This window comes from Elephantulus edwardii, unplaced genomic scaffold (assembly GCF_000299155.1).
Source record: "Elephantulus edwardii isolate Elephantulus edwardi_28Jun2011 unplaced genomic scaffold, EleEdw1.0 scaffold00092, whole genome shotgun sequence".
Taxonomy (NCBI): Eukaryota; Metazoa; Chordata; class Mammalia; order Macroscelidea; family Macroscelididae; genus Elephantulus; species Elephantulus edwardii.
The window spans coordinates 1,008,495-1,020,737 of record NW_006399842.1 but is presented as its reverse complement, the minus strand read 5'-3'; the positions used below and the strand labels follow the sequence as shown (position 1 = coordinate 1,020,737).

The following is a 12,243-nucleotide window of genomic DNA, read 5'->3' as shown; positions in this document are numbered from 1 at the left end:
CAAGCAAGTCTGGTACTTTTTATTCTCCAACTCTCCAGCTCAAATTTCATAATACTTTGTCTTATCCTCCCAAGCTGTTCCTTAGAAATCTTCTATTCCACTCCTGAACTTCTTGATTTCTTCCCTTTGCTTTGGTTTCTCAGCACTCCCACCTCACTAGCAGTGGCAAAGTTTAACAGGAAAGACAGCAAGTTAGAAATGTTGGAGACATTGTGGAGAGATAGAAACTCTTATACACTGTTGATGGGATTGTAAAATAGCACAATCATTCTGGAAGGCAGTGTGGTGTTTCCTCAAAAAGCTGAACACAGAAATTGCATATGACCCAACTATTCCATTGCTTGGAATATACCCCGAGAACATTAGAACTAGGCACAAATGGAGATTTGTTCACCAATGTTCATAGCAGTGTTATTTGCTATTATAAGAACATGGAAACAGCCCAAATGTTCAACCACAATTGAATGGATTGAGAAATTATGGTACATTAACATGATGGGATACTATGCAGCATGCGGGAGCAATGATTTTGAAAATCATTACCTAGCTTGGGAGGGACTGGAGAGTATTATGCTAAGTGAACTAATTCAGTCCCATAATGACAAATACTGTATAAGACCATTATTGTAGAAATAGAAATATAACTAGTCAAACCTGTGTGAGGATTCAAGAGGGGGAGATTAGGAGCAGAGGGGTAAGGATGGGCAGGGAGGTAATCACAGTGTGAGACAGTTTGATGGGTAGAAGCAGAGGTGGGTAAAGAAGATAAGAAAGATCCAGTGTGAAAAACAATGTATATGAACTTTGTAAGTAAACCAGGGTAAAATAAAAATTTTATTTAAAAAAATAAAAAGAATAGGTTTGAAACATAGAACACCAAAGATAGAAGACCAGTTAAGTTATGGGATGCTATCAATGATATCATCCATAAAGAAAGCAAAAGGTCACTACAAAGACAGAGGAGAAAGGAAAAACCAAAATTAGTATCGTTGCTGATGCCAGATGGAATCTGGTTTAAACTAAAGAATAACAGAAGAATGTGTATCTATGCTTTATTGACAATGCAAAGGCATTTAACTATGTGGATCATTACAAGTTATGGCTAACATTGAGAAGAATAGGAATCCCAGAGCACTTAAATGTGAAACCTATACTTAGATCAGGTAGTTGTTGTGTGAACAGAGCAAGGGAAAGCTACATAGTTTAATATTAATGAGGAAGTTGTATTCTCTCTCCAAACCTGTTTAATCTGTATGCAGAGTAAATTATTCGAGGAGCTGGACTCTTTGAAGAGGAATGTGGCATCAGGATCAGAGGGAGATACATCAATAACCTGTGTAATGCATAGATATAACGGTGCTTGCTGAAAGTGAGGACAAGTTGAAGCACTTGTTGAAGAAGATCAAAGAATACAGCCCTCAACATGGATTTCATCTCAAAGTTAAGAAAACAAAGATTCTTACCACCAGACCAAGAGGCAACATCATGATAGATGGAGAAAAGAAAACTGCCTACAACTTCATCTTATTTGGATCCATAATCAACATCATTGGTACCAGCAGTCAGGAAATCAGGAGGCGTATTGCACTAGGAAAGTCTCCAGTTAAGGACTTCTCCAAATTATTGAGGAGTAATTATATCAGTTTGAGGACTAAGGTATATGTGATTCAAGCCATGGTCTTTCTGAACACTTGCTATGCATCTGAGAGCTGGACAATGAATAAGGATGACAGAAGAATTGAGGCCTTTGAGCTGTGGAGTGGGAGAAGACCATCCAACATCGCATGGACTGCGAAAAAGAACAAATATGCCTTAGAGAGGATGCAGCCAGAGTGCTCTTTGGAGGCAGAGATGATGAGGCTTCACCTCACGTACTCTGTACATGGTGCTAGAAGGCCTAATTCCTTGGAAAAGGACATGATACTCAGAAAGGTAAAGGAGAAGCAGACTGACATGGTGACTGTCACAATAGGTTCTAATGTGTCGGGAAGTGTTAGGATGGCACAGGATAGAACAGGGTTCAGATTTATTGTTCATAGGATCACTATAGGTCATACTTGACTAACAGCACCTAAAAACAGTAACAGGGCTTGGATTAGGTGCATCTTAGTCTCTAGATTAACATCCATGCTCCTTAGCACTCTGCAAAGTTTGCTGACAGTAGACATTCCCCAAGAAATTTGTCTTTTGATTTCCTGACAGCCAGTGCCAAGAGTGTTGACTGTGGACCACAGCAAGCTGAAATTGTTAACAACCTCCATCTCTTCTCCAGAATTGCCCATAGAGAAGTGACTAACATCTAATGTGCTGACACAACAAAATAAATTACTTCCATATGCACATCCAAGAGTTCTCAGTTTATGCAGCATGGAGTGTTTATATTTTCTGGCACACGCACTAGCACTCACTCTGAGTAATATACAATGCATATGAAATGCATTTTTAGAAAATTGGAATATCTCCGAGACAGAAGATAAGCCTCAACACAAACTGGAGCCAAAGGACAGACTGGTCTTTAATTAATCATCGCTGAAGACTGCTGTCTTTCACAGAGGAGTGGGTGTCGCAGCACTGCTCCTCCATCTCAAGCTTGATTTATCATTAGAACAAATTAATTGCTGCCAGGAAAGTGGAAAAATATGTTTCGATGACTGGCACAAGCAAGACGAGATCTAGGGGTGGGGAGGGCAAACTTGCTTTTCTGGAATGAATATTCCTGTAACACCTTTAATGAAACTTGTCCTTTGGTGATAATTTTTTCTATATTTCTAATTTGTGTTCCAAATGGAGAGTCATAGCTACTGCTTCCTCCCCTCCCCCTGCCCGTTCTCGGATATTAGATGAGGCAGGTGCAAATGTGGGAAATGTAGATGAAACCTCGTCTGCTGATTCATGCCTAAGGAACTCTGTCCTCATTCATTAACAGGGTTACTCTCTTTCAAATTGTGTTTTCCCAGTAAGTCCTTTTAGTAGCATCAAAGAGTTCCATTTTCTGAGCAAGACAGAGCTGCTCAGAGTAAGTATCCTGTCCTATTAGGTATAAGACCTCTGGCTTCTCGTATCATTAGTGCTCTTCAACAAAACTTTAAGGACAAATCTAACCTTGGGTTAGTTTTCTAGCTCTGTTCCTTGGGAAATCAATAAAGTTTAAAAGTCATCTGTGTTGCTAGACACTACGCTAGTTAAGCATGTGGTTAAAATGATCCCTGATTGGTAAATTATATAAATACCTGGCAGGAAGTCATGGCTCTAGGCTCTCCTGAGTGCAGTGATTCTGTAACTTAACATGACTCTGTGGAGATGCAAGGCAGACCGACATCCACCAGTGTAGGTCTTGTCCTCTTGCACTTGAACTCCTTTCCCCAAACCACAGTACCACCAACATTGGTTTTGTGTTGTTGTTTTTCCAAAGGGATCTAGAGATCAGACCCTGGGACTACTGCAAAGTTTCTCGCTAAAGAGAAATTTCAGACATTGATCAGCTGGCGAGCTATTTCCTGCCCTGTAGCCTTCCAGTAAATCTGAGCCAAGTCTGGCTAAGGTGGTTGACTCTGAATGCTCATCCCTGTTGCTGTTGTGTTCCTTGGAGTCAACTTTAACTTATAGCAACTCTAAGTGACAGATTAGAGCTGTCCTATAGGGATTCCTAAACTGTAATTTCTGCAGGAGTTGATCACTAAATCTTTTCTCTCACTAAACCTCTATCTGCCTTTTGGTCAGCAGCCAAGTGTTTAAACATTATACCACCAGGGCTCCTATGGCATCACCTGTCAATATATATAAAATATAGACAGTATGTTTTCTGATGTGTCTTTTATGAAAGACTTAAGAGAATGGTGAAGGGAAAAGGTAAGGTGATTCTTCCTTTAAAATAAACATAAATGATAAAAGAAATCAACCAATGTTCAGGTGGCTACACCCTGATTGCAAAATTGAAACCATGTAAAAATGATGAGTAAATATGGTTAACATTTGGGAGGAAATGTAAAATACTCACTTTGTCAAATGAAGAATAGATCATGATTATTATATGCTTTGTACAATTCATTAAAACTTAAAGCCTAAGTGGGAGATCCTTTGAGTGTGATCATACTCAGCTCAGACTAATGTTCTCTTCTGCCTTGGCACTCCCACTATCCTTATCCACTTAGCCACCAAAATCAAGAGAACAGTAATCACAGCAGAAGATGGCAGAGATTTTAAAAATAATAAGGTGTTCGCGGCCCTCAGGGTGAGCTCCTCAGCCCTCAGATTGTGCCATCTGACCCCTGGGTGGGGAAGGGGAAAAAAAAAGAATGTCTAGGGTATCCAGAGAATGTTACCTAGGCCACCTTCTGCCACCTTCTCCCCCAGTAAACCTGAAAGCAACACCCTCAAAACCCTTCTATTTGTAACTCACAAGTTTGTTCTCTCTAGGTTTGCTCCCTTTCCTATAGGTAACCTTAACTCTGAGTTTTACTCCAGAATTGACTCTGAACCCAGTGCCAGTGACAAAAAGGAAATACAACTGACAGCTAAGGAAGCAAAGGAGGATGGAGCCTCTGGGTTCAACCAGCCATCCCCACTGGACCCACCTGGGAAAACACTTTGCAGCCCAGAGGGGAGCAAATGACAGGAAAATATCTTCTAACAGAGCAAGAAGGCAAGCAGCTTTAACCCAAGATCACCAGTAAGGTGATAAAGTGTCCTCCCTTCCCCCCTTTACATCTACGCCCCTGTTCAGCATGAAGAAGCCAGAGAGTCGGCATCCAATTCCCAAATCAATAAGACAGTTGGTTTAATTACCATTGGAAAATGCTTGCCATTCCCCTATAGCATCTGGTCCCCACTGGATCCTCATAATTTCCTTAACCTGCTCCCCCCGCCAACCAAACTGTGCAGCTCTGCAACTGCATCCCTGCCCATCTGCCCTTCTGCCCCCAACCTTCACTTCCTTGTACCCCCAATGTGTTTTTCCCAATAAAAAAATAAATAAATAAAAAGGTACTTGTGGATCATGGGAGTGGAGTAAGGGGAGACCTTAAAGTGTTGAGTTTGATACTTTCCTGGCACAAAGAGTCCTCCATATAGGGTAAAACTCAGGTAAAAACCACAGGCTAAAGGGAGCTCTGGTGGCCTAGTGGCAAGAAGCTGCACCACAATCTCAGAGGTACGTGGTTTGAATCCACTAGATGCTCTGCTGAAGAAGGAGGGGCAATCTCCTCCTGTACCAGTCAGATTTGATTTGATGGTACACACAAAAAAGTAAAATAATTAAAAAAAAAAACAAACACAGGCTGCCTGCAGCTTCTTGTACTTAGTATAGAGACTAGTATCCTCAAATACTAGTCCACTTAAAAAGTTCATCTCTCATTTCTTAATATATTGCTAGAATTTCAGTATTTCTGTTTTCTGCAAATTATTTAAGTATAATATTGTAACTTTTTCATTTTAAGATTATAGCCAGGTTATGCTTATAACCTATAAAGTAAAAAATACGTTCTTATGCCAATAAGATTAGATCAGGAAAGCCTGTCTTTTTGGTTTTGAGCCTCCTATCATTAAACCCTAGTGGTTTACATCCTGATTATCTCGGAGTTAACACCCCTCCCAAGGTAGCAGGCCAACAACAGATCACAAGCAGCAATTCCCAATTAAGAGCCTTCAAGTCTGATCTCAAAACACTATCATGTTTCTGCACGAGAGTGCGCCCTGAGACTGAGCTAGAGGAATATGAATGTTTTTAAACGCCAACAAGAACAGCAGATACCTGGAAACTTGTTCACTTGACCAGATAATATGTCACTGTCATGAAATGAAACTCCATGCCAATAGATATCACAAGGCAAACGTCGGCCAAATGGAAACTAGAAGAAAGAGGAAAAAATGTGATTAACAATAGGAAGAAGAGCAATTACCACACTGAGTATCTATTATGTAAAAAGTCCTGGCACTGTGCAGTAACACACATCACATGATGTAATCCCCAGATTGGGCACCTCAGGTAGGTAATGTTTACCCCATGTTGTAGATAAAGATCCAGACCCAGAGAAGCCAAGTCAACTGTTCGGAGTCACAATCACTCTGAGTGGCAGTTCTGACTGCAGGTGGCCCTTGTTTTTACACATGTCATTTCACTTTCATGCTCATAAAACATTATTCCCATTTTGCAGATCAGAAAATTCAGTCTGAGAGAGTTAACTTGCCCAAGAAAGGAAAAGGATCAAGATTTAACTCTGAGTCTGTTTTCCAAACCCAAACTTCCTCTTCTCTGAAAATAGCAAGCATCAACCCAGCCTGTGGCACAAAATGAAGGCTGGATGAAACCAAGAGTGGTGTCTATCTCAGAATGATATAATCAGGCTCTCTCTCAGGAATTCGGAACTCGGAGATGTCAGGGGGCCTTCGTGGTCCTAGAACTGGAAACGATGCACAGTCAAAGCTGGGAGCAGAACTTGGCTGTGTGAACAGAGAAGCAAAAGCAGGCAGTCTGCTGAGAGAGAGGAAAGGAGCAGATGCAGAGAGAAAAGCCAAGCTAAGAGATCATCTAGCCCTGAAACCGTGGACTGAGTCTCCTTGGTTTCTGAAGGCTTCTAGGCCCTACTCCCACATCTTCCTGAGCAAGGGTGCTCTCCTGTCCTTGGATTTAGCAAGGCAGCCGAGTATCTTTCGAATATTGGTCATGGTGGTGTTTGTAGAGCTGCCTCACAGCGTTTCCTGGGTCATAAATGTTATAGGAGGGAACCCTGGGAGATCCTCCACAGGGAGCTGCACTGCTGACCCAGAGGCTGTCCCTCTCTGGAGGTTCAAATCCATCAGCAGCTTCTCATCTACTTACTTGCAATTTACAGCCTTGGAAATTCAACGGAGGGTTAGCTATGAGGTGGTTCCAACTGGATGGCAATGAAAGAACCCTTATAGGAGAAGATAGCCAAGTATTCTCTCAAGCAGAGAATCTGGTGGGTTTCAAGCACTCATCTTTCTGCTAACAGTCTAGTGCTTAACTGTTGTACCACCGGGATCCTAATCCTGAGACTACATCGCCTCTTTTGCACAAACTAAATGAACTCTAACCAGAAAAATCCCTCACTGAGACAAAAGAGCCAACCAGGCTGCTAATCAAAAGGTTGGAAATTCAAAACCACCAGCAGTTCATGAGAGAAGGCTGTGGCAGTCTGCTCCCGTAAAGATTTACAGTTTGGAAGCCCCGTGGGACAGCCGTACTCTGTTCTACAGGGTCACGATGTGTCAGGATCAGCTTGACAGCAGTGGGTTTGAGGTTTGAGCTCTTCCCACTATTATCTTGCTGCCTTTCAAAGCGATCTAAAAGTTCTGTATTTATAGCACTCATTTTTTAAAAAATCTATAAATCAGATGACATTGGTAAAGAGATGGGAGAAGAACACAGACTAACTCATATTTAGAATCTGCTTGTTAAAAGTCCAAATAAGGAAAAATCCCAACACATTAAATAAAATGAATTCTATTTGCCTGTTCTGAGACGGGAAGTCAGGTAACCAGAATTTTTATCTACTCTGTGTGGAGGGTGCTGGCTTCCAATGGGAGAACATAGAATTATTGATGAAATCATAGTGAATCAATGCATTCCAAGTATTCCAAATTAAAATGAAGGCACACAGACGCAAGCCCTTTAAATCATTTACATTATTTCAAAGCTATGCCAAAATGAGGCATATGTTACACACTCTATTAACATTAACAACTTCTATTTATAATTTATAGCACTTCACTCATTTTCTTTGCAGCCAATAGGCTCTAAGTTATTAATTCTGTAGTCATAAATACAAAGAGCTGCAACATATGTTATTTTCTTCCAGCTGTTAAATGTTAATATAAACTCACATCCATGGCATTGATTCTACTCATAGCAACCCTCTAGGATAGACCAGAGCAGCCCCATAGGGTCTCCACGGCTGTAAATCTTTACAGAAGCATGCTTTCTCCCACACAGAAGCTGGCCTTTCAATTAGTCTTTTGATTGAACTGTTGACCTTTGAGTTAGCTGCCCAATGCTCAATCCACCGAACCACGGGGACTCCCTTCATGCTAATAATGTAAAGGAGGAGGAATAAGCAGAAGTGGGTTCCGTAAAAAGCAAGATATCCAAGAAAAGTATAGTAAGATCCAGACAACTTCGCTGCCACTGTGTAGGAACAAAGCATGCTCAACGTCAGTGTTTCTCTCAAACAACCCTATGATCTTGTCACCCTCCTGAATGCCGCCAGTTCAATGCTCCATTCAGAAGTTTCTTTAGCCTAGTTTCAAGAACCACCAATTTTTTTCCACTTATCCATCCAATTAAAATTAAACACATTTTTAAATTGGTCCCAGGACTTCATAACTCTACCTCTTTGTAAAAACCATATGCTTAAACCCCTTGAGGCCAGGGGCCCATCTGTTGCTCAACTCTGAGCTCTCAGCAGCCTGGAAGGAAGGCTTTTCTGATTTTCACAGCACAAGTGAAATTTGACAAATGGTTCTCAGATACTTCATTTCCCATTTCTTCTCAAAGTCAGCACCATCCTCCAAATTCCTTGCATTCTAACTCTGGGAGCCATTTTCCCTTTGCTCTCCTTCAAACTAGTTAACAATAAGCATTGGATCTGGGGTCAGAAGACCTGAGAGTTCTAGACCTGTCTGTAACTAATTATGAGATCTTAGGTAAGTAACTGAAACTTCAGTTGGGCTGAGATGAGAACTTCTGGCCAAGTGGTAATAGAAACGAAATATTATTATAGACATTAAAATGCACTACACCTCCCACAGCACAATACAAATCTGAGTCGAAGCATTGTTACGTCAGTTAATCACATAGGAAGAGACTGTCCATCTCCTGCAGGGCAGCTGGTGGATTTGAACAAGATGCCTTTGGGTTGAGAGCACAACTCCTTACTATTATTTTCAAAGTGTTAAGAAACTATTTTGTGGCACAAGGTGTCTCAGGTACTGACGACACAATGGGGACATGTTTGCCTTCATTGAGCATATAGTCCTTTGGGGAGAGAGAGTTAAATCAAATAGTCACTTAAATGTTTGCTGGAAATCACAGTCAGGGCTATGAAAGGAATCACAGAAAATAATAAAAGCATAGGGGAATACAGTCATGTTTGGGGAATCAGAGAAGGCTATTCTGAAATAGAAGTCAGTTTCAATTTATGCATGTTCTCTTAAATGTACTCAGTTGAGACAAAAAATTATATGGTCACTCTGTTCTTTAGGAAGGTCTATTAAGCTAAGACCTGAAAGAAGAGCAAGACTAGACCAGGATATAAGAAAAAAAGCATTCCAGGCAAAAGGATCAGAAATGCAAAAAGCCAGAGATGGTATAGACCATGGAAACCTAGCACAATGACTGTATGGAACTCAATGGGAGAGGAGAGGAATTTGTTGAGCTTACTGAGAAAGAAAAACAGAGAGACAGAAGCCCAGGAACATGAGAGCCATAAAAGGTAAGAAAAGTGTCTAAAGACAAAGGGAGTGTTGAACAATGTAAATTGTGAATAAGAGGTCTAGAAGAATGAGAACTGTCCACTAATGTCATGGAGAGCTACATACCCACATCAGCCTACAAGGATCACCTCCCTAGATCTTTCCAGCACTTACTTCCCATGCTTATAATTTGTGTGGTTTTTATTCCACTCTTTCATATGAACTCTGATCTCCCTTAAAACATTATCAATTTCTAGGGCCAGGAACAATTTGACTTTCTTGTCTCTCAAGCTCTCCAATGGTGTCTAACCAGGTCCTAGGCCCATAAGAAAATTAGCCATATTGCTGTAAATAACCCATGACCACACCTTCTAATGGGTCATCAAGTTTCTCTGGTTTAGCTTCTAACTTTTAATGTCCTCTCATTCCTTAATCTCCACTGTCACTTCTTTATTTCAGGTGTCTATCTCTCACTGGGATGAGAACTATCTCGGTTTTTCCTTTATCTCCTACTTCCAGGGTCTCCCTTTCCTCCAGAAGCCAGAGAAATTTAACAAACAAGCAGAGAGAGAGAGAAACACAAACTCACAGCTCTGACCATGTGTTTATAACTTTTCAATGTCTTCCCATGAACCACAAGACCAAGTCTGAACGCTAGGTGTGACCTGAGAAACCCTTCACAAATTCAAGCTGGTCTCAAGTTGGGCAATTTACACCCTCTGCCACTGTGCACTATCACCTCAGATTCCATACTTTAAAGATATCATGCTTGACTATGCCTAGATTTCTACATGTTATTCCCTTTGCCTAGAATTTTCAGATTCAACTTTACCATCCACTTGCTCTTCCAGGAAGCTGTTTTACCAATTATCCTGCAATGTGGCCTCTGCTGATTATACCCCTGCCAGTTCTTTCTGCAACATCTTATTTGGAAGTCTTTAATTTCACCATGTTGTAAACTGAGAATGAGGACAGTCTCATAGTTACCTATGTATTCCTAATATAAAATCTTCAATACTGTAAATTTTTTAAGAAATAATGTATTCTCTTATATTCTTCCCAAACAAAAAAAAATACATTATTCACATATTTTGTGCCTGACTTTAGGAAATTTAGACTCACTGAAACACCCAGTTGTTCACAGACACCACTGTTATCAACATCTGCAGTCATGCTTTATGAATTAATAAATGACTTTTTGAAAAGCAACGACTCAAATACATTCTTATTGTCATCAACATCATCAAAGCCAGTGTTTATGCAATGCTTACTATGTGTTAAACATTTAACATTTAATCTTCACAGCAACCTATGAAAAAGGAGTTACTATTAACTATCTTTACAAATAAGGAAGTCAAAACTTTGAAAGATTCAATAACTTTTCCAAAGTCACAAAGATAGTGAGGGCAGAGCCCAGGTTAAATCCAAGTCTACCTGATGGATTGATACAGTACTTGGGGCAATGGGGGTTGGTGTGTTGGAATTAGTGCGACTGGCTCAGGACAGGGAAGGGTCCAGAGCTGCTGTACACAGGGTTGCTGTACATCGCAGGCAACTCAATAGCATATAACAACAGTAACATACTATGACAGGTTTGGAAGCAGGAGTGGCATCCACTTCCTAAATAACATGCCTCCAGAAACCCTATGAACTTTGATAAATTTCAATAGTTGTAGATGGGCTTCAATCCTTTTGTTCATGGGGTCACTAAGACTCGTGCTCGACTTGAAGGCAATCAACAACAACAACCTGAATCCAAAGTCCATATGCTAATCACTGTTGTTGTTAGGTGCTGTCAAGTTGATTTGCTGTTGTTATTGTTATGTGCCATCAAGTCGCTTGCAACTCATAGCGACCCTATGTACAAGAGCCCTAAACGCTGCTCTATCCTGTGCCAATCTCGCCACCTCCAACACACTCACTCCCACCACCCCAATCACAGAATCGATCCATCTCATCGCGGGTCTTCCTCTCCTGTGCCATCCCTCCACTCTCCCAAACATGATGTCCCTCTCCAAGGATCAGTCCCTCCTTGCAACATGCCCAAAGTATAAGCTTCAGAATCCTTGACTCCAAGGAGCAGCCTGGCTTCACCCTCTCCAGGGCAAACCTGTTTGTTCTCCTAGCAGTCCATAGTATATTCAACACTTCTCCAGCACCACAGCTCAAAGGCATCAATTCTCTTTCTATCATCCCTAGTCACTGTCCAACTCTCCGATGCATAGCACGTAATTGTGAAAACTATAGCCTGGATCAGGTGCACCTTAGTCTCCAGCCTGATGTCGTTGCTCTTCAGTATTCTTGAGAGGTCCCTCACAGCTGACTTTCCCAAAGCAATTCATCTCTTGATTTCCTGGCTGCTGTTACCAAGAGGTTTGACTGTGGAACCAAGCAAATGAAAACTATCTCAATCTCTTCACCATCCATACTGATGCTGCCAATTGGCCTAGTGGTAAGAATTTTTGTTTTCTTGATGTTGAGCTTCAATCCATATTGAAGACTGCAGTCCTTAACCTTCTGCAGTAAGCGCTTCAGGTCCTCTTCAGTTTCAGCAAGCAGGGTTGTGTCATCTGCATAGTGCAGATTGTTGATGATTCTTCCACCAATCCTGATGCCACATTTCTCCTCATACAGCCCAGCGTCTCGGATGATCTGTTCTGCATATAGACTGAAAAGGTATAAAGACAGGATACATCCCTGACGGACACCCTTCTTGATTTTGAACCATCCGGTGTTTCCCTGCTCTGTTCTGATGAATGCCTCTTGGTCCAAGTATAGGTTTCACATTAGCACAATCAAATGTTCTGGGATTCC

The 12,243-nt window shown here is 41.1% G+C and overlaps 1 protein-coding gene across 1 annotated transcript in view; it reads right to left on the bottom strand.

Moving 5' to 3' along the window:
- The window catches only part of TTLL11 (tubulin tyrosine ligase-like family, member 11), a 395,726-nt gene that overhangs the window by 310,379 nt on the left and 73,104 nt on the right, over nt 1-12,243 (bottom strand). The window contains exon 2 of the mRNA XM_006890745.1: nt 5,750-5,846. Within this exon, the coding sequence (XP_006890807.1) occupies nt 5,750-5,846 (97 nt within the window). The remainder of the gene's footprint in view (nt 1-5,749; nt 5,847-12,243) is intronic.